General features: G+C 43.0%; 2 protein-coding genes and 1 long non-coding RNA gene across 3 annotated transcripts; all 3 read left to right on the top strand.

Annotated features, from left to right (window-relative positions):
• Positions 1–6,192, top strand: LOC309689382 (cholesterol 24-hydroxylase-like). Its single transcript, XM_082505766.1, has 15 exons — positions 1–742; positions 823–900; positions 1,001–1,082; positions 1,217–1,290; positions 1,789–1,875; positions 2,042–2,180; positions 2,271–2,381; positions 2,483–2,645; positions 3,124–3,189; positions 4,832–4,904; positions 4,988–5,072; positions 5,300–5,410; positions 5,592–5,680; positions 5,797–5,863; positions 5,946–6,192. The coding sequence occupies exons 1-15, from the start codon at positions 594–596 to the stop codon at positions 6,084–6,086; spliced, it is 1,515 nt and encodes a 504-aa protein (XP_082361892.1). The 5' UTR covers positions 1–593; the 3' UTR covers positions 6,087–6,192.
• A 508-nt stretch (positions 6,193–6,700) lies between these two features.
• LOC309689381 (cholesterol 24-hydroxylase-like) lies at positions 6,701–21,387 on the top strand. Its single transcript, XM_082505765.1, has 15 exons — positions 6,701–7,173; positions 7,244–7,321; positions 10,573–10,654; positions 10,976–11,049; positions 11,532–11,618; positions 11,690–11,828; positions 11,978–12,088; positions 12,180–12,342; positions 12,540–12,605; positions 16,303–16,375; positions 16,882–16,966; positions 17,051–17,161; positions 20,123–20,211; positions 20,336–20,402; positions 20,490–21,387. Exons 1-15 carry the CDS (start codon positions 7,025–7,027, stop codon positions 20,646–20,648), a joined length of 1,533 nt encoding a protein of 510 aa, XP_082361891.1. The 5' UTR covers positions 6,701–7,024; the 3' UTR covers positions 20,649–21,387.
• Positions 7,337–9,425, top strand: LOC309689385. Its single transcript, XR_014271346.1, has 2 exons — positions 7,337–8,058; positions 8,719–9,425. It is a non-coding gene; the product is annotated as an uncharacterized lncRNA (long non-coding RNA).
• Positions 21,388–21,475: the final 88 nt, after the last annotated feature.

Raw genomic sequence — 21,475 nt, forward strand, 5'->3', positions numbered from 1 at the left:
ATTGTGGGGGTTGTCTTTCTGTTGCCTCTCCAGCGCACCTGTTCCCACTTCCATTTATTCCATAGCAGGTGACATGGAGACACAATCAGAGGTGCAGTACTATTTGTTTGAGCACCAGAGCACAGCTATTGTTGGAGCTGAGAGGAAGAAGTAGTAATTTGACAGCTTTGATCATTCGGTGTGTCTCTGTACACTGTCCTGCTTGAAGTGTGCTTTAGCAAGGAATTAATTAGAGTACATGTTTAAATATCCTACTTCCTCACTTTGAGGGAAAAAAAAGTGGTTTCTATTTTCTGAATGAGTGATTTATATCCTTGAAAGTTACCTGACCTTGTGCCACAGTGCAATGATCAAGTGTTGCATTAACTGCTAGTCTTGGAGTGCTTGATGAACAGCTCATTGTTTACGCAGCAGTGGGTGGATCTGCATGTTTGATTTTGGCACAGATTTTACGCTGGATGCCCTTCTTGACACAACCTTCCTACTAAGAGTACATCAGCTTGTGACCCCCTGAGGCCCCTTTGTGTCGCCTTGTGGGACCTTTTGCGGCGTTATCTGCAGCGGACTTCCTAACAGAAAGGACAACCATCAGGATGGCAGTTTTCAGCACACTTCTGACTTTGGCACTTCAGGCTCTTACATTTCTCTTCTTTCTGCTTATCGTTGCGTTTCTTGCATACTGCTTGTACGTAAAACACATTCATATGAAATATGACCACGTACCCGGCCCACCGAGGGACAGGTAGGTAAAGTTGTTGGGTAAAACACTTGTGCTGACATTATGTGCGACTGATCTTGTTAATTTAAAGCTCTTCTCCCCAGTTTTCTCCTCGGACATTCACCAACGTTTTCAAGGATATTAAAAAATGGTGGAAATGTACATGAACAATTCCTAGAGTGGTAAGTTAAGTACAAACTATGTTTTTGTGCAGTTGAAAATAGCATTTCAGTGTCAATGATGTTTAAGTGTATCATTTAAATGACAGCATGTCGTTTACAGGGCAGAGGAGTATGGGCCTGTGTGCAGGATAAATGCTCTTCATTATGTTCTAGTGTCTGTGTCATATCCAGAAGCAACAAAGGTAAATCCCGCAGTTAACTTCAGAGTGTGAAATAATGAAGTTTGTTTTGTATCAAAAAGCATAACTCTCGATAAAATTGGCACGAAGTCCTCTTTCTGTTAAATGCTTTTCTGTCGTTTTGCTTCTGGCTTCAGGTAATCTTGATGTCCTCAAAGTACTCCAAGGATGCATTTTCTTACAAGAGACTTTCCAACCTGTTTGGTCAGAGGTAACACTGACTTATCAGTCTGCTTCATTCGCTTTTAATTTTTATAAGGATGCACTAATTCAAAAGCAGAGTTAGTAATAAAGACCTGGGTTTAAATCCAACATCTGTCCCGGCCTTTCTGCGTGGGGGTTGCATGTTCTCCATGTGTTTGCTTGGGTTCTGTCTGAGCACAGGTTAGATTAACAGGATGGTGACCTGTCCAGGGTAAATAACACGCTAACCCCCCCACCACACGCACTTTTTTGAGTTTGGTAAGGCTGATATGAGCAGATACCAGTGTGCGACTTGCATTCATTTACCAATATTTAGTGGTAGACGTGAGCTTTGTGATGCTGTGGTTAGTTCAATTCCTTTTACTAAGATTAAAACGGATATAATACTATCCTGTAATCTCAGTTTAACAAAGTAAAAATCAGCTGACAAATCCAAACTGTTTAAACCCTTATATTTTTTTTTCAAATTTGTGAAAAAGTATTTTGTCAACTGTCTTCTTTGAAGGCTCTTAGGCAATGGGCTGGTAACAGCACGGGATCATGAGCAGTGGTACAAACAGCGCCGCATCATGGACCCTGCGTTCAGCAGCCTGTGAGTTTCAGTTATCACAAAAACACACAACGGTTTCCTTGATTAACCACTTGTTCAGGGTTGGAAACATTTCCCTTTTTTCTGTTGAACATTATCCTTTAATGAATTTCTGTGATAGTTTGTTGGGATGTGCTGCTTCTCTGTCTAAAGCTATCATTACTTCCAGGTATCTGAGAGGTCTAATTGGAACCTTCAATGAGAGGGCAGATAAACTGATGGATAAACTTGCAGAGCTTGCTGACAATAAAAAAGAAGCTAATATGCTCCATCTTGTCAACTGTGTCACTCTGGATGTTATTGCTAAGGTTTTATATTACAGTCAATTTTACAGTTTCTACAGGGTGAGTGTGTGTGTGTGTGTGTATACTTATATATTTTTTCTTGATAAATTTCAGGTTGCCTTTGGGGTGGACTTGGACCTCTTGAAGAATAGTTCACCTTTCCCTAAAGCCATTGAGACATGTCTGAAAGGAATGGTTACCTATATTAGAGACATATTTTTTGAGGTATTTGAGATGTAGATTCTTTTTTTGTTTAGTATGAAGTATGTTTGACAAAAGCCTTGTTAACAGTGTGACATGTTAAATTGTTCAATCTGCAATTCCAGTTCAATCCAAAGAACAGATCATATATTAATGAGGTGAGGGAAGCGTGCCGCCTGCTCCGTACAACTGGAGCTCAGTGGATCCACGAGAGGAAGATCGCCATTGAAAACGGTGACGAGGTTCCCAAGGACATCCTGACACAAATCATCAAAACTGCCAACCAAGGTTGTAGCCCCTAAATCTGACATTTGATTAGACTGGATAAGAGCGATATTATAGATTCTTTGTGGTGGGAAAGAACAGATTTTAAACTGCTATCAATATTACACAAAGAGTAAAGAAATACAATGAAGATGAATGAAAAGACATCGCATTCTCAGCATGAGGGACGGCGCCATGCTGCATGGCAGCCTGCTGCAGTAGCTCTTGTTTTTGTTTGTTTGCTTAATCACTTACTAAGAATTAAGAATAACTGAGTAAGTTTACTAGTAGTAGTATTTCAGCTGCTGGAACAAAAGAATCTCTAAAATATGCAATAAATTAAATATTTATCATCCTACCATCGTATTAGCCATGGAGGTTTTTGTTTATGAATGGAGGCAGAATATAAATACCTGACTGATAATTTTAAAATGCGGGGTAAGTACAGGACAGACAAAGAAATCAAATATTAATTAACATGTCAATGTTCTTATTATTTCAGAGAAAAGCATGACTGAGGAAGATGACCAGTTTATGTTGGACAATTTGGTGACATTCATCATTGCTGGTGAGTTTCTATTTCAGCTTTAATGTTTAAAATGCTGTGTGACAGACCCGTCCCTCCTCCAGTGACGGGCTCCTGCAGCTCGCATAGTTACGTCATGGTCACAATCTTTAGTGTGAATTTTTATATAATTGTATTTATTGGCAAGTTTTGCTCCAGTTATTCACAACATGCATATAATGCACATGAACATAAATTACTGACTAAATGAGCTGTGTACATTACAAAAGACTGTATATAAAAGATGGAAATTCAAGGAAGCGTTGTCATTTTCATCGCATGTTTACATTAGTTGCAACGATTTTATGTACCCACGGTCCCGGTTTTCCATTAACAAGTAATAAAATGGTATCAAATACTAGTAAACTATACAAGTAAGAGAAGTGCAGCAACCTGAGTAACAGTATGGAGTATAGATATAAATATTTTAGCAGCAAAGTATCCGTAGTGATTAAGGCGCTACAGTTGCAGTTTCTCGTCCATTATGTACCGAGAAGTCTCACAGCTTCTGGAATGAAGCCTGTTCTCAGTCTGGAGGTTTTGCATGTAATGCTCCTCAGCCTCCTGCCTGAGGGAGTGGGACAAAGAGTGTGCTGGGTGAGTGGGGTCCTTCATGATACAGGTGCCCCTCTTCCTGCATCAGGTGTATATTTCTGTGATGGTTGGTAGGCTGCCTCTGACAGCTCTGTGCAGCCTTCACCTCCCTCTGTAGTTTTCCTCTCTGCCACAGTGCAGTTTCTGTGCCACACGTTGATGCCGGAGCACAGAACACTCTCCACCGCACTTCTGTAAAAGGAGATGTGGACTGAGCTCAAGTCTCTCACACCTCAACCGCCTCAGGAAGCAGAGCCTCTGGTGTGCCTTCCTGATCAGACAGGAAGTGTTGTTTTTCCAGGTGCATACCCAGGTACTTGTAGCTGAGTACTGAGTACTACTTCAACTGTAGCGCGCGCGCGCGCGCACACACACACACACACACACACACACGTCCCTCCTGAAGTCCACAATAATGTCCTTGGTGGTCTTCCCATTTAAGCAGAGTGTTTTTCCTGCACCAATCCTCCAAGTGCTCCACCTCCTTCCTGTTGCCGGTCTCATCGTTGTTTGTGATGCATCCGCAAACCTTAGTTTGACAGCCAGGGTGGTTTGGTGAGCAGTCATATGTAAGAATCGTGAACAGGAGGAGTCCTAGCACACAGCCCTGAGGGGAGCCAGTGCTGAGGAGCATGGAAGATGAGGAGACATTGTGGATCCTCACAGACTGCGGCCTGTTGGTCATGAAGTCCAGAACCCAGTTGGTCCATAAAGACTAATAGTCTCTAGGTCTCAAAAGTGACAAATGTATTGCAGTGCCTTAAAGCTACATTGTTTATGTTGTCTTTGTATAGACATGTATTTATGGTGTCTTTGGTCTTTTCCTCATGAATGTCCAGTGTTCTTGTTTACGCTGACTGACCTCTAGTTTCAAAACTGCTAAGCAATTGAAAAACAGCAGCGTGCTTCATATATAGTTTGTTGGAACTGCTTTCACTTGATTTTTCAATCAAAAGATTTGTTTCGATATTAAGAATACAAACGCTCGGGTGAGTTGGTTCATTTTAAGGTGGTATTGTGATTCGATTTTAAAGCATTTGTGCTATTTCAGGCCAAGAAACAACAGCCAATCAGCTGGCGTTTTGCATCATGGAACTTGGAAGACATCCTGATATACTGGAAAGGTAAGAACTCAAAATATAGCACATAACAGTTTCCATTAGAACAAGTGAACTTTGGTTTCTTATGGAGTTTTCTCATTTCTCAGAGCGAAGAAAGAAGTGGACGATGTTATTGGGATGAAATGTGAAATAAGCTACGATGACCTGGGCAAGTTGGTCTACCTGTCACAGGTACATGTGGCAATTTGAAAATTGTGGTAATGTTTTTAGTGTGAATCCATGAGATTAAAAATCAAAGTTTGTCAACTAACAATCAAAGGCTGCATCTCGTGTGTTATGACACAAGACCAGTTTACAGGCAGGGATAGCTCAGTAGTCAGTGGCTGCCCACTGCTTCACTAGGTTAAATGCAGACTAACACATACACATTACAAGTATTCCTTGTAATCTTCCCCCAGGTGTTAAAAGAGACTCTGAGAATGTACCCCACAGCTCCGGGCACATCTCGTCATATTGCTGAAGACATGGTGATTGATGGGATCCACATACCTGGAGGATTTGTTGCTCTTGTAAGTTGTGAAGATTTAAAATATGTTTTAATACCTTTTGGTTTGAAGATGGGTGTGTGTATGCGTGTATGCTTCTAATCATTTACTCAAACAGAACCCAAACAGCCCCCCCACCAGCTTAAGTCCTTTAAAAAAAAGTTACCTGGAATCGAGATAAATAATAAACTGTTCTAATGTTTAGTTCAGCTCCTATGCGAGTGGGAGACTGGAGAGATTCTTCAAGGATCCACTGAGATTTGATCCAGACAGATTTCACCCAGATGCTCCCAAGTAAGAAACACACTGTTTCACCATGCTGACATGTTTTATTCTTGTTTTCGGTCATTATTACCTAATGAGAAAAATGGTTCACAGTAACTGAGGCTGTCTCTTGTCTGTTCAACAAGGCCTTATTACTGCTACTACCCTTTTTCCCTCGGTCCTCGTGCGTGCCTGGGAAAGAACTTTGCTCAGGTGAGGATGGCTAAATAATGTGAAGACCCGCTCACCTATAAACACACTGACTCATCTCTGTGGGCGCTGTTGTGTTTTTTAGATGGAGGCTAAAGTGGTGATGGCCAAACTGCTCCAGAGGTTTGACTTCACTCTCGTCCCGGGACAGACCTTTGACATCCTGGATGCTGGCACACTCAGACCAAAGAGTGGAGTGTTGTGCACTTTGATTCACAGGGATTAAAAATAAAATAAAATAAGGCAACATCACATAAGTGGTAGTAGACCATAGAAGAAAAATGGGTTACTCTTTACTAATGTAAACAAAAACAAATCTAAAAGCATTAATGTGATTGTAATTTGATATAATAAATCTATTTTTATTATAATAATAAATAAAAAAACGATAATGAATACAGTTTTATATCTTTTTGATGATCACTGACTTTAATATTCTCTTTACTTTAATGTAGCTCTGTCATTGCTTTTTCATGACTACAACAGGACTTTTAATGCCTGTAACATTAACTCATGATGCTGCCAGCAGTGACACGGGCACCAGCAAAACCAGCCCTTTAAAACCTGAACCATGAAATAACTGCCAGAAATCTTTATTTTTCTGATAATGGAGTGTATGTTGATCCTTTAGACTACATGTATTAAAAAATATTTATATATAAAATTATAATCTGCACATGTGTTTAAATTGTATCACATTTGCTACATTAGCCATATTTTTGCAACTTAGTCATTAAAAACTTGTCATGCAATTTGTATCATTTTTTTTGAGGGTAAATAAAGGTCACAAATAAAACTCACAAAACCACATGTATCAAATACGATACGCTTAGCTTTAAAGGGACTGGGATCGATGAGGAGTGCATTGCAGAGGTCCAGCTGAAAAGCCAGGTTTTCTTGTTGCAGCTCCAGTGAACCTCTTGTTGCTTTATTTGCACCAAAGCAGCTGAACTGGAAGCACTATGGTTTCTGCTTCCTAACATATCGATATTCCTGAAGTTTAAGTGGGATACTGTGGAGTGTCGTGTTAATGATCTGAACTGCGTAGGCTACTTCAGTCTGAAGAGTCACTGATAACAGGCTCGCTGCTTTTATCTGGCCGTGGACTTTCTAACTGAAAGGACAACCAGCTTTAACACGGACGTCTCCGGGACATTTTCCAGGATGGCACTTTCCAGCCTGCTTCTGAGCCTGGCTGCTCGGGCACTTACGTTTCTCTTCTTTCTGCTCGTCATTGCGTTTCTTGGCTACTGCTTGTACATTAAATACATTCATATGAAGTATGACCACATCCCCGGGCCGCCGAGGGACAGGTAGGAAAGGTCGTCGGCTGAAGCAGTTATGCGGACGTTACTTGAGAGTAACTCGCTGTTTCCTCCTCAGTTTTTTCTTCGGACACTCACCAACGATGTTGAAGGCGATGAAAAATGACGGATTTATACACGACAGATTTCTGGAGTGGTAAGTTTAGCGCAAACAAAGTTTTTATGCAGAAAACAACACGTCAAACCATTAAGCTAACACAATATGTAGGTCAGTGTTTGGGACTGCTGCCAGCCAATGCTAGCTAGCCTGGCTGTATTGAACTGACGCAGTTTCCTTTTTCACAGCATATTTTGCCGCTAATTGCCTGTTAATTTCTGCCTATATAACAAATACATTGCAGTTCTTACTGTACTCTTTGTATTACAGTATTAATATCATTCGTACGGTGGCCCCTAGAGACAAAGCACGTACAAACTCCAAAACACATGCAAATTCCAAAACACTTGCAAAATCCAAAACACGTACAAATTCCAAAACACTTGCAAAATCCAAAACACGTACAAATTCCAAAACACTTGCACATTCCAAAACACAACGGAAGTGCTCCAGGACGCTAGGGGCAGTGTTGAGCTTTTGTTACCTAGTAACTACACAAGCCAGGAAGTACCAATGACCGGATTTGGGGTTTGCAGCCTTAAAGGCTGCATTTTAAGGCCGATTACGTCACAGCGACAAGAGAAGGCTTTCCCAATTCAAAGGCTGCTCGAAATGCGGCCCTCAAATGCGTCCATAATTTCCCTGAATTTTAAGGATGGGTCGGTGTAGCCTTCATGGCCCAACATATCCCAGACTTCATAGTGCGGTGGTGGTGTGGATAATTTTGCCGAAAAAAAACGGTGGAAGCGGAGCGGAGGAAGTGTAAACTTTCAGAAGTAAGTACTGAATATTATGTCACTTATTTATGCGCAAATATTTTTTTAATGAAGAACATTAAACCATTATTGTTGGCCACATGTCGGGAAAGTTATGTGACATTAGTCATGTCTGTACTTTCAGAATTAACTTGGTTTTAAAGCCTTTACTTTAAAAAAATATATATAGTCGACCTTAATCTTACAGAGATTGTGATGATTTTGTGGATAATTAAAGTCAGTCATATATCCACAAACACAACAAGCTGAAAGTCAGTGATGCTGCTCGGTTTGCAGTCCTGAATATCACAGCACAAGCAGGATTCACTGCACTGTTAATGTTAGCTGTGTTATATTGCTGCCTCTGTTCGGTGGTGTCGAGCCAAACGGACTTTAACGTGTGTTTGAACGAGCTGACGGTTCACTCGTTAAGCTGAAAGAAAGATGCTTTAATCACAGGAGTCACACATGTGTCCACTGTACCATCTGGGAACTCCTCTTGTTTCGTAATAACACAAACACTAAATCCTCCTTCTTTTGTGCTGTTTTGTAGCAGTGTGTACACCTGAGACTGTCACCTGTCTGTCTGTCCTGCACTCTCTCTCTGTTTCTTTCTCTCTGATTGTGTAATAAAAATATGAACATGTGTTTATAAGTCACACTTGTGTTTGAATCCTGCAGCTTATCACACATTTGATTTCCATGTGTGACGACTGCAAGTGTCCAGAGTGAGGACAGACTGAGGGACCCACTGCTGCACATCATCTGTGAGGCTTTGCACCCCTGATGATCCACCAGGACAAACTCAACAGTGTGTGAGGAAGAGGAGGAGGAAGAGCCAGCAGCAGCTGACAGATGGAGAGAATAGACAGACTGTTCCCTGTTTGTGAAGGACTGCTAGAAAAGTTTAAAATAACTAATTGTCTGTCCTGAATCAGTCTTATTAGGTAATGTTCAAATAATTTTATCATTCCAGTGTTTCCAGTGTGGGAGAAAGTACTCAGGGCCTTCAAGTTACACACTATGAAAGGCAGCAACAAGTGTAATATTCAGAAACCTAAAGTATGTATCAGCAGCAGAATGGAGCTAAAAACAAATGTTTGTTTCAGTTCTATGAAGCTTTGAGTATTTTGGATCAGTAGCACTGCTGTGTTTGTTGCGTCATATTGCTGTAATTGTTTATATGCTTTATATATTCTGAGCTAAGTTGATCTATAGTGTTACATCATATTCTATAAGGATGTTATGTGTTTGTTTACTTTCTGCCCAGTTTGACCCATTTAGCAGAAGCCAGCCTGTTTAAGGCTCTGATATCTATTCTGTATGACTTAAAGCAGTTATGACATGGTCTGATTTTCTCACCCAATAAAGGAATATTTCATATATCAGTCTACTCTTCATTTTATCAGAAACAGTTATCACAGCTTGTACATTTTCTTTTTATAAATATATGTAAGCAATGAGCCAAATTTAGTAATGCCAGCATGAAGGAACAACATTTGTCTCTTATATATGATACACCTATATATGCACTGTCAAAGATACTTGTCTTTGAGTGAAGATTTAAGGTGATAAGACATATAAATAACTGCAACTTGAATCTGTACTGAAGCTGAGTATTTGACACAGAGTTCATGTTCACTGCTGTAATAGCTAATAATGATTAATATAATAACTAGAATATTGGCCATATTATATTTACATTACCAAAGTGATATGACTTTAGTCTCATGAACAACATCAGCTAATTCTTATTTACTAATTAATCTTGAAATGACTGTTCAGTACAGAAATGAAGCCCAAAAATCATGTTTTACTGTCCTGTGGTCTCAGCCTCAGATACTTATCAAATCACACAAAGCTCTTGTAGAAACAAACAAACAAATGAACAAAATATGTTCTCCCTCATTTCTGTCAAACCAAGTTGTATGACACGTTTCCAGCGGTTAGTATCACGGTTGCTAGGCAACCTGGGAAGCGCGACGGAGACTAGACCGTCCCATACAGACAAACTTGCCGTTTATTTTGCAAATCGAGCTCAACACTGCCCCTAGCGTCCTGGAGCACTTCCGTTGTGTTTTGGAATTTGCATGTGTTTTTGAGTTTGCAAGTGTTTTGGAATTTGTATGTGTTTTGGAATTTGTACGTGTTTTGGAATTTGTACGTGTTTTGGATTTTGCAAGTGTTTTGGAGTTTGTACGTGTTTTGAGTTTGCAAGTGTTTTGGAATTTGTACGTGTTTTGGAATTTGTACGTGTTTTGGAATTTGTACGTGTTTTGGAATTTGTACGTGTTTTGGATTTTGCAAGGGTTTTTTAGTTTGCAAGTGTTTTGGGTTTTGCAAGTGTTTTGGAGTTTGTACGTGTTTTGGAGTTTGCGTGTGTTCTTTAGTTTGCAAGTGTTTTGGAGTTTGCATGTGTTTTGGAGTTTGCATGTGTTTTGGAATTTGCATGTGTTTTGGAGTTTGTACGTGCTTTGTCTCTAGGGGCCACCGTACATTCGCCTTTAAAAGATCTAATTAAGATGTCACCTGCAGGGCCGAGAAGTATGGACCTGTTTACAGGTTAAATGTGCTTCACTACGTTTCACTGTGTACGTACTGTCCAGAGGCCACCAAGGTAAACACTTGTTACTTGACTGTTTTCACATCAGTACACAGGTGTCATTAATAAAGGGTCTATTTCTGTAAATCTGTGAATTATTGTGATTAGCAGTACCTGTGTATCTCTGCTGTTTCAGTTTAAAATGACTACAGTGCAACAAACCTGTTGTGTGTGAAAGTGCACCCATCAATCCTGTTGGCAGAGGTCCCTGCTAATAAACAGTGCCAGCTACTGGCCTTTTGGGGACTTGTTCACATTTAAAGCCCTCTTCTTCTTCTTCTTCTTCTTCTTCTTCTTCTTCGTCACACTTTTGTGTCATTTTGTTTCTGGTTTCAGGAAATCCTGATGTCCCCAAAATACCTTAAACAGAAGTCTGTCTATAAAAGACTCTTCAACCTGTTTGGTCAAAGGTGATGTATCAGATTATCTGAGTCACTTTATTGTAGTTGTGTGTACATACCTTATTAGTCACAATGAATAGAACTTGATAGTATTACCATGTTGTGATACTTTCCTTGTGTCACATCTTAGCATTTTATTTAACTCCTGACCTCAGTGATCATATTATAGGAGCCATGTACGAATTTATGATGATGACATTTTCATGCTGTCTATCGTAATTTTTAACAGTGATGTTTGCAGGGTTGTTGTTGTTTTGAAACTCATTGCATAATACTTTTGTGGTTGGTTGGGACAGTGATTGCCAGTATCAGGCACCTGCCTGGCAGGAGAGAGGGTGAATGTGTTGCTATAATTTGTTTAATGTTTTTATTATTTCTTTATTGTCACTGAGTTTTGGATTCTTTTGCCCCTCAGCGACTTTTAGTTTGTTCTTGAAGTCACTTCACAGATTTTTTTTTTTTTTTAAATCATTGTCTTAACTGTCTTCAAGGTTTTTAGGTGATGGTCTGATAACAGCACGGGATCATGAGCGGTGGTACAAACAGCGACGCATCATGGACCCTGCGTTCAGCAGCCTGTGAGTTATGAAATTATACATCCTAATCCTTTAGTCGCTGTTCCTCTGTCTCAAACTTTTGTTTTTTCCAGGTATCTGAGAGGTCTAATGGGAACCTTCAATGAGACAGCAGAGAAACTGATGGATAAACTTGCAGAGCTTGCTGACAGTAAAACAGAAGCTAATATGCTCCATCTCATCAACTGTGTCACCCTGGATGTTATTACTAAGGTTTTTAGAGCTTCCTTAACATGCTGTTTTTTTTCTTAATACTGAAGAATAAAAAATATGTTTATTCTAACTTTTCTAACTTTTTATAAAGGCTACAATCATGTTCTAAGCGTGAGTGAATTGCTGTGCATGTCTTATCTTGATAACAGGTTGCCTTCGGGGTGGACTTGGACCTCTTGAAGAATAGTTCACCTTTCCCTAAAGCCATTGAGACATGTCTGAAAGGAATGGTTACCTACCTTAGAGACATATTTTTTGAGGTATTACTTCAGCGTTTGTTGTTATGAAGTATGTCTGCCAACAACATTGTTATCAGGATGCCAGGCTAAACCCTTCAGTCTGCCATTCCAGTACAATCCAAAGAACAGACGATACGTTAATGAGGTGAGGGAAGCGTGCCGCCTGCTCCGTACAACTGGAGCCAAGTGGATCAGTGAGAGAAAGACCGCCATGCAAAACGGTGACGAGGTCCCCAAAGACATCCTGACACAAATCATCAAAACTGCAAGCCAAGGTTGGAGTTCCCAAATTTCACATTAGACTAGACTAGAGCAATATTTTATTCTCTTTGTGACGAGACAAAGTGAATAGAACAAATGTGACCCACAGTTTTTGATGCCTTCTCAGTTCGGTGCATGTGGTTTGTAAGTAATGTTGGAAACCAGGAGAAGTTAAATATCGATGTATCTGTCCATTCTCTCCTCATTTCAGAGGAAAACATGACTGAAGAAGATGAAGAATTTATGCTGGACAATTTTGTGACATTTTTCATTGCAGGTGAGTCTCTGTTGTTTCAGCTTTGATGTGTGAAATGCAGCTGGAAGCTCCTTTGTAGCGTCAGACGAAGCTCACTGCACTGAAGAGTGTGTTTTATTTTCAGTTTTACACAATGTGGCCACTGTTGTCTGTGAATTGTTGTCACGTGTTCACTTAGCATGGACAAAACTGTCCTTTCTTATCCAGAGGGGCTGCATAATATCTGCACACACACACTGTGTCACACAACTCTAGTTCCTGTGTTACTGACTGTTTGTCCATCCATCCATCCATCTTCATCCGCTTTGTCCGGGGCCGGGTCGCGGGGGCAGCAGCCTAAGCAAAGAGGCCCAGACCTCCCTCTCCCCAGCCACCTCCTCCAGCTTGTCCGGGGGAATACCAAGGCGTTCCCAGGCCAGCCGAGAGATATAATCTCTCCAGCGTGTCCTGGGTCTGCCCCGGGGCCTCCTCCCGGTGGGACATGCCTGGAACACCTCACCCAGGAGGCGCCCAGGGGGCATCCTTGTCAGATGCCCGAACCACCTCAGCTGGCTCCTTTCGATGTGGAGCAGCAGCTGCTCTACTCTGAGCCCCTCCCGGATGGCCGAACTTCTCACCCTATCTCTAAGGGAGAGGCCAGCCACCCTTCGGAGGAAGCTCATTTCTGCCGCTTGTATCCACGATCTCGTTCTTTCGGTCACTACCCACAGCTCGTGGCCATAGGTGAGGGTAGGGACGTAGATCGACCGGTAAATTGAGAGCTTCGCTTTTACACTCAGCTCCCTCTTCACCACGACGGACCGGTGCAGCGTCCGCATTACTGCAGCCGCAGCCCCAATCCGTCTGTCGATCTCCGGCTCCCTTCTCCCATCACTCATGAACAAGACTCCAAGATACTTGAACTCCTCCACTTGGGGCAGGAACTCATCCCCGACCCGGAGTAGGCACTCCACCCTTTTCCGGCTGAGAACCATGGCCTCAGATTTGGAGGTGCTGATCCTCATTCCCGCTGCTTCACACTCGGCTGCGAACCGTTCCAGTGCGAGCTGGAGGCCTTCACCCGATGAAGCCAACAGAACCACATCATCTGCAAAAATCAGAGATGAGATTCTGAGGCCACCAAAGCGAAAGCCCTCCGCCACTTGGCTGCGCCTAGAAATCCTGTCCATAAAAATTATGAACAGAACCAGAGACAAAGGGCAGCCCTGGCGAAGCCCATCACCCACCGGGAACGAGTCCGACTTATTGCCGGCAATGCGAACCAAGCTCTTGCAACGGTTGTATAGGGATCGAATGGCCCGTAGCAATGGGCCAGACACCCCATATTCCCGCAACACCTCCCACAGGACACCCCGAGGGACACGGTCGAATGCCTTCTCCAAGTCCACAAAACACATGTAGACTGGTTGGGCAAACTCCCATGCACCCTCAAGTATCCTGGAGAGGATAAAGAGCTGGTCCAGTGTTCCGCGACCAGGACGAAAACCGCATTGTTCCTCCTGTATCCGAGGTTCGACTAACGGACGAACTCTCCTTTCCAGCGCCCTGGCATAGACTTTCCCAGGGAGGCTGAGGAGTGTGATCCCCCTGTAGTTGGAACACACCCTCTGGTCCCCTTTCTTAAAGATGGGGACCACCACCCCGGTCTGCCAGTCCACAGGTACTGCCCCTGATCTCCACGCAACATTGCAGAGGCGTGTCAACCAGGACAGCCCTACAACGTCCAGAGCCTTCAGGAACTCGGGGCGGACCTCATCAACACCAGGGGCTCTGCCACCAAGGAGTTGTTTAACTGCCTCAGTGACCTCGCCCCCGGAAATTGGCGGGTCATTCCCCTCATCCCCAGACTCTGCTTCCTCCTCGGAAGACGTGTCAGTGGGATTAAGGAGGTCCTCGAAGTATTCCTTCCACCGCCTGACAATTTTCTCAGTCGACGTCAGCAGCGCTCCGCCAGCACTATACACAGTGCAGGTAGAGCACCGCTTTCCCCTCCTGAGACGTCTGACGGTTTGCCAGAATCTCTTCGAGGCAGTCCGAAAGTCTTTTTCCATGGCCTCTCCGAACTCCTCCCACACCCGAGTTTTTGCTTCAGCCACTGCCCGAGCCGCATTCCGCTTGGCCTGTCGATACCTGTCGGCTGCCTCCGGAGTCCCACAGGCTAACCAAGCCCGATAGGACTCCTTCTTCAGCCTGGTGGCTCCCTTCACCTCTGGTGTCCACCATTTGGTTCGGGGATTACCACCACGGCAAGCACCCACCACCTTGCGGCCGCAGCTCAATGCAGCAGCTTCGGCAATGGAGACGCTGAACATGGTCCATTCGGACTCAATGTCCCCGGTCTCCCTCGGAATGCTGTTGAAGCTCTGCCGGAGGTGTGCGTTGAAGATCTCGCGGACTGGGGCCTCTGCTAGACGTTCCCAGCACACCCTCACTACGCGTTTAGGTGCACCAGGTCTGTCCAGCGTCCTCCCCCGCCACCTGATCCAACTCACCACCAGGTGGTGATCAGTTGACAGCTCAGCCCCTCTCTTTACCTGAGTGTCCAGAACATATGGTCGCAGGTCTGCTGATACGATTACAAAATCGATCATCGACCTACGGCCTAGAGCGTCCTGGTGCCACGTGCACTTATGGACACTCTTATGTTCGAACAGGGTGTTCGTTATGGCCAAACTGTGGTTAGCACAGAAGTCCAATAACAGAGCACTGCTCGGGTTCAGATCAGGGAGGCCGTTCCTCCCAAACACGCCCCTCCAGGTCTCGCTGTCGTTTCCCACGTGAGCATTGAAGTCTCCCAGCAGGACAACAGAGTCTCCAGGTGGAGCACCCTCCAGCACCCCCCCCAGGGACTCTAAGAAGGCTGGGTACTCTGAACTGCCACTCGGCGCATAAGCGCAGATGACAGTCAGGACCCGTTCCCCGACCCTAAGGTGCAGGGAACAAACCCTCTCGTCCACCGGGAAAAATCCCAACGTACCGGCAGCAAGCCGAGGGGATATTAGGATACCCACCCCAGCCCGCCGCCTCTCACCAGGGGCAACTCCAGACTGAGACAGAGTCCAGCCCCTCTCCAGGAGACTGGTTCCAGAGCCCAAGCCATGTGTAGAGGTGAGCCCGACTATATCTAGCCGGTACCTCTCAACCTCACGCACTAACTTAGGCTCCTTCCCCACCAGAGAGGTGACATTCCATGTCCCTATTGCCAGTCTTGGCAGCCGGGGGTCAGTCCGCCAGGGCCTCCGCTCCTGGCCGCCACCCGGCACACAATGCACCCGACCCCTATGGCGCCTCCTGCGGGTGGTGGGCCTGCGGGAGGATGGGCCCATGTCTCCTCTTCGGGCTGTGCCCGGCCGGGCCCCATGGACTAAGGCCCGGCCACCAGACGCTCGCCCTCGGGCACCCTCCCCGGGCCTGGCTCCAGGGCGGGGCCCCGGTAACCCTATCCCGGGCAGGGTAAACTTGTTTGTCTCAAATGTAAAAAAAAATACATATTTATTACTCTTTTCAATCTTGACCGGGACCATAACATTTGCAAATGAGTAAAATATCAATCAAGAAAAAGAAACATATGATCTGTTTTTGTTACATAATGATATTATTGATTTTGAGTTAACTAGGCTTTTTAAGACTCAAAGAGTTGTGATGTAGAAATTAGGATTACAACTTCTTGATTGAGGTAATATTCTGATGCATTATTGACAAACTGGCAACATTTTAGGCCAAGAAACAACAGCCAATCAACTGGGTTTTTGCATCATGGCGCTTGGAAGACATCCTGAAATACTGGAGAAGTAAGAAGTCAAACAGAACTCAACAATTTACACTTTCTATTTACAACTTTCTATATCTTTGCATGAATATAACCTGAAACATCATCTGATTGAACCTATAAGTAAAGAGGACTTAAACAAAAGTCTGTGAGATCTTCAGAAAGCTTCTTGCTGTGACACACTTGTTGTACAGTCAGTCTGATAGATCCAGTTCTTACAATCAGTGTGTCCCTCAGATCTGACTGTCAACCCGTTGTGTGAAAACAACTTCTTCTAATTTGATCCATCAAAATATCAAACATCAAAAATATTCCCAATCCTGAGATTATATAAATCTCAAGCCCACAGACATTTATGTAGATGTGCATTTTTCTCTATAAAAAATGTAGTTTTACATCTGTTTCTACATATTTACTCCTATGACCTGTGTTAACCTCTAAAGATGATTTAGGTAATATTTCTGCAGTTATAACTGTGTAATATATAGAGTGAATTTTGGTTTTCTAAATTGTATTTTTATTTCTTAGAGCGAAGAAAGAGGTCGATGATGTCATTGGGATGAAACGTGACATAAGCTATGACGACTTAGGAGAGCTGGTCTACCTGTCACAGGTACATGTGGTAAATTTAGTTATTCATTTATTTATTTTAATAACTCACCCAAAGTGTGCACTTCTCATTGTAACCTTCCTTCAGGTGTTAAAAGAGACTCTAAGAATTTACCCCCCAGCTCCAGGCACGTCTCGTGATGTTGCTGAAGACATGGTGATTGACGGTATCCACATACCCGGGGGATTTAGCGTTGTTGTGAGTCATTTTCTTTTTAATATGTTTGTAAGTCTAAATGATAACTACATACTAAAGACAACAAATATATGAAGCAAGATATATGGAGTTATGTAGCGAAGAAAAAAAGATAAATAACTCTAAATATGTTTTATAGAGTCCTTCAAGTCCCTTAACTTTGTTGACAGCGCTGTAAACTCTTGGCCTTCTCTCAATGAGCTTCATGATGTAGGCACATGAAGTGGTTTCAATTCACAGGTCTGCCTTTGTCAGGGTTCATTTGTGGTATTTCTCTCCGCCTCAATAGAGTTGGGATAATCAGTTGTGTTGTGCAGAAGTCAGGTTGGTACACAGCTGACAGCCCTTATCTGATTGGTTCTCGCCATAAGACTGGTCATTAAACACATCAGAGCTGCTTTTCCACCATCCCTGGACTCGCACCAGTTTGCATACAGGGAGAACCGGTCAACCGAGGATGCGATCGCCACAGTGCTGCACACATTACTGAAGCACTTGGAACACAGGAACACCTATGCACGGCTCCTCTTTGTAGACTACAGCTCGGCTTTTAATACCATCCGGCCATACAAACTCCGTCCCAAACTCCACCAACTGGGACTTAACTCTTCTCTGTGCAACTGGATTGTGGACTTCCTCACTAACCGCAGACAGAGTGTCAGAGTGGGTAAGAACACCTCTTCCACCCTTGTGGTCAACACCGGTGCCCCTCAGGGGTGTGTTCTGAGCCCTCTGCTATACACTCTCTTCACCCATGACTGTATTTCCTCCTGCGCGTCCAATCTCATTGTTAAGTTTGCAGATGACACCACAGTGCTCGGACTTATATCCAACAATGATGAGACAAACTATAGGACAGAGGTGCAACAACTAGAGTCATGGTGCCACGACAATAACTTGGTCTTAAACACCAAAAAGACCAAGGAGATCATTGTAGATTTCCGGAAGAGGGGTCATAACAACCATCTGCCTCTCTTCATTGGCAGTGAGGCGGTGGAGAGGGTGAGCAGTTTTAAATTCTTGGGGGTAACTGTGACCGAGGACCTGTCCTGGGGCAACCATATCACCTCAGTTGTACGGAAGGCCCAACAGCGCCTCTACTACCTGAGGAGACTGCGGAGCGCACACATTCCCAGATCTCTGATGTTGAACTTCTACAACTGTGCCATCAGTAGCGTTCTGACGTATGGATTTCTAGTGTGGTTCCCCAGCTGCACCAAGGCCGATCAGCAAGCACTCCAGCGGGTGGTGAAAGAAGCTGGCAGAATTATTGGAACAAGTCTGCCAGAGATCAGTAATATCTTCCCCACTCGCTGTCTGAGGAGGGTGCACAGTATCCTGCGGGACCAACATCACCCTGCGCACCACCTTTTCCATCTGCTGCCCTCAGGGAGAAGGTACAGGTCTATACAGGCCAGAACATCCAGACTGGCCAACAGCCTGTATCCACAGGCTGTGAGGCTCCTGAACTCTCTGCCCCCCTCTCACGGACAATAACCATATCCAACTTCTTAATAGCAATGAACTGGTCTGCATTGGTGCATCTAGATAACTATCATATCTGATATCATATCTCACAGTACAATAATATTGAATGGGTTGCATTGTTGTATTTTGTCATGTTTCTCAGGTCTTTGTCTGAATTTCTACGAACATTATTGCTAAGGATTGTCTTATTGCATTGGAGTCACACTGGGTTAAATATGTACACTTGGGTTTTAAGGGGTATTTATTATTTTCTTCTTTTTTTTGGGTTGTATGGAAGCCCCAAACGCAATTTCATTGTTCTTGACAATGACAATAAATAAATAAATACTAAATACTAAATATGAATTCTAAGTAAAGAAAAAATGACAGTCCTTCATTATTTTAAGAACTGAAAGTCAGTCTGGAAAATTGCTTAAACTTTGGGGACACATTCAAAGATCAGCAAGTGCTACGACGAGACTGACTCACATGAGAACGGCACCAGGAAAGGAAGACCAACAGTCGCCTCTGCTGCTGAGGATAAACTCATCCATGTCACCAGCCTCAGAATTAGCAAGTTAACAGCAGCTCAGATTAGAGCTCAGATAGATGCACACAGAGTTCCAGTAGCAGACACATCTCTACATCAACTGTTCAGAGGAGACTGTGAATCAGGCCTTTATGGTCAAATAGCTGCTAAGAAACCAGGACTAAGGAAAATCAACAAGTAGAGGAAATTTGTTTGGGCCAAGAAACACAACGAATGGACATCAGACCAGTGGAAATCTGTGCTTTGGTCTGATGAGTGCAAATTTGAGATCTTTGGTTCCACCTGCTGTGTCTTTGTGTGATGCACAAAATGTAACCGGATGGTCTCTACATGAATGGTTCCCACCATGAAGTATGGAGCAGGAGGTGTGATGGTGTGGGGGATTTATTCAGAATTGAAGGCACACTGAACCCCAAACACACCTCCAGGCTGTGTAAGGGCTATTTGACTAAGAAGTAGAGTGATGGTGTGCTGCACCAGATGTCACCTGACCAATGGAGATGGTTTGGGATGAGATGGACCGCAGAGTGAAGGCAAGAGAGTCAACAAGTGCTCAGCATCTCTGGGAACTCCTTCAAGACTGTTGGAAAAACATTTCAGGCGATGACTTCAAGAAGCTCATCAAGAGAATGCAAAGGGTGGCTATTTGGAAGAATCTAAAATATAAACATGTTTTGAGTTATTTCACATTTTTTGTTTACTACATAATGCCATATGTGTTGATTCACAGTTTTGATGTGTTCAGTGAGAATCTGCAATGTAAATAGTCATGAAAAAAAGAAAAACCCATAATAAAGAAAATAAGAAGATATGTCCAAGCCTTTGACTGGTAGCGTATGTATAAACAAAACTGTCACAAAGTTGCCAGAAAAACATAAAAAATGAGGTCTTATTCAAGCAAGAACAAATACATTTATGGTTAAAATGTGAAATTTTTTCCTATTTAGTTCAACTCCTATGTGAGCGGGAGACTGGACAAATTCTTCGAGGATCCACTAAAATTTGATCCAGACAGATTTCACCCAGATGCTCCCAAGTAAGAAAAACACTGTTTCACCATGCTGACTTTATTACGTTTCATGTTTGCACACACTTTATTATCTCAGACTAAATGAGTGAAACGGTTCACAGTAACTGAGGCTGTCTCTCGTCTGTTCAAGGCCTTATTACTGCTACTACCCCTTTGCCCTCGGTCCTCGCTCGTGTCTGGGACAGAACTTTGCTCAGGTGAGGATGACAGCGTAAGTCAACATGAAGACCCGCTCACCTATAAACACACTGACTCATCTCTGTGGGCGCTGTTGTGTTTTTTAGATGGAGGCTAAAGTGGTGATGGCCAAACTGCTCCAGAGGTTTGACTTCACTCTCGTCCCGGGACAGACCTTTGACATCCTGGATGCTGGCACACTCAGACCAAAGAGTGGAGTGTTGTGCACTTTGAGTCACAGGGATTACAAAAATAAAGGATCTTAAAGGACTTTACATAAAAAGAAATCATAGTGGTCTGTAGGGTAAAACTGTTGATCTACTCCTGCCTAAAAGCTGTGATTAAAAAATAAATCGTTATAATAAAAACAGTATCAGATATGAATTACATGGTAAAGCGAAATGAAATGATGGTGATAATTATATATTATATATTTTTTTCATTACAATATAATTTTATTTTTTTGAGGGGGACAGCTGGGTTAAATACCATTTGCACTTGTTTGTTAATCATGCACAAACTCATTATATAGCGGTGTGTAGTGTCTTTTTTTTCATAACCACAAACCTCTTTGTGCCTACAAAACTAATATGTGTGTAAATGGAAATCATTTGGAAACAAGCGTGTTTTATATTTCTTTACCCGATTTGCTGTCTTAATGCCTTTACGGACAGTGTCCACATGGGGGCGCTGAGATCTTGCAGAGATCTCTGACTTTTAAAAAGCTGTTTAAATTCAATGTTCAGAAAAAGAACTCTCCCAGAAGTTGTCTCTGGTTTAAACACAGATGATAATATTTTTTTAATCTTTAATCAAATATGCATGTAGCTAAAGCCTACTGTCATAGGTTAAAGTATTTTTGATTTTTAACTAAATGAATATTTTGGGGCTTCATTTCAGTAAACCAGCCCAGCTTTTTAATGCTCAAGTATTGTCAACGAAATCACGGCCATTAAAAGCACACAATACATCTGTGCTTCATTTAACAATAAAGAATAAAAGTCGTGAGGCGTAGTCTGATTTTTCTTCTTTAATGAATCCAGTGTGTTTTTACGGCGAGCGCGTCCTCCTGTACCTTTAAGAAGGCCGAGCC

This window comes from Aulonocara stuartgranti (assembly GCF_965226115.1).
Source record: "Aulonocara stuartgranti genome assembly, chromosome: 15".
Classification (NCBI taxonomy): domain Eukaryota; kingdom Metazoa; phylum Chordata; class Actinopteri; order Cichliformes; family Cichlidae; genus Aulonocara; species Aulonocara stuartgranti.

What these genes read in the sequence shown, in the direction of transcription:
- LOC309689382 (XM_082505766.1), top strand. Translation starts at nt 594, where the DNA reads ATGGCAGTTTTCAGCACACTTCTGACTTTGGCACTTCAGGCTCTTACA. An exon ending in CCCGGCCCACCGAGGGACAG is followed by an intron (nt 743 to 822) that starts GTAGGTAAAGTT and finishes TCTTCTCCCCAG; the next exon opens with TTTTCTCCTCGGACATTCAC. An exon ending in CATCCTGATATACTGGAAAG is followed by an intron (nt 4,905 to 4,987) that starts GTAAGAACTCAA and finishes CTCATTTCTCAG; the next exon opens with AGCGAAGAAAGAAGTGGACG.
- LOC309689381 (XM_082505765.1), top strand. Translation starts at nt 7,025, where the DNA reads ATGGCACTTTCCAGCCTGCTTCTGAGCCTGGCTGCTCGGGCACTTACG. An exon ending in CCCGGGCCGCCGAGGGACAG is followed by an intron (nt 7,174 to 7,243) that starts GTAGGAAAGGTC and finishes TTTCCTCCTCAG; the next exon opens with TTTTTTCTTCGGACACTCAC. An exon ending in CCCTGGATGTTATTACTAAG is followed by an intron (nt 11,829 to 11,977) that starts GTTTTTAGAGCT and finishes TCTTGATAACAG; the next exon opens with GTTGCCTTCGGGGTGGACTT.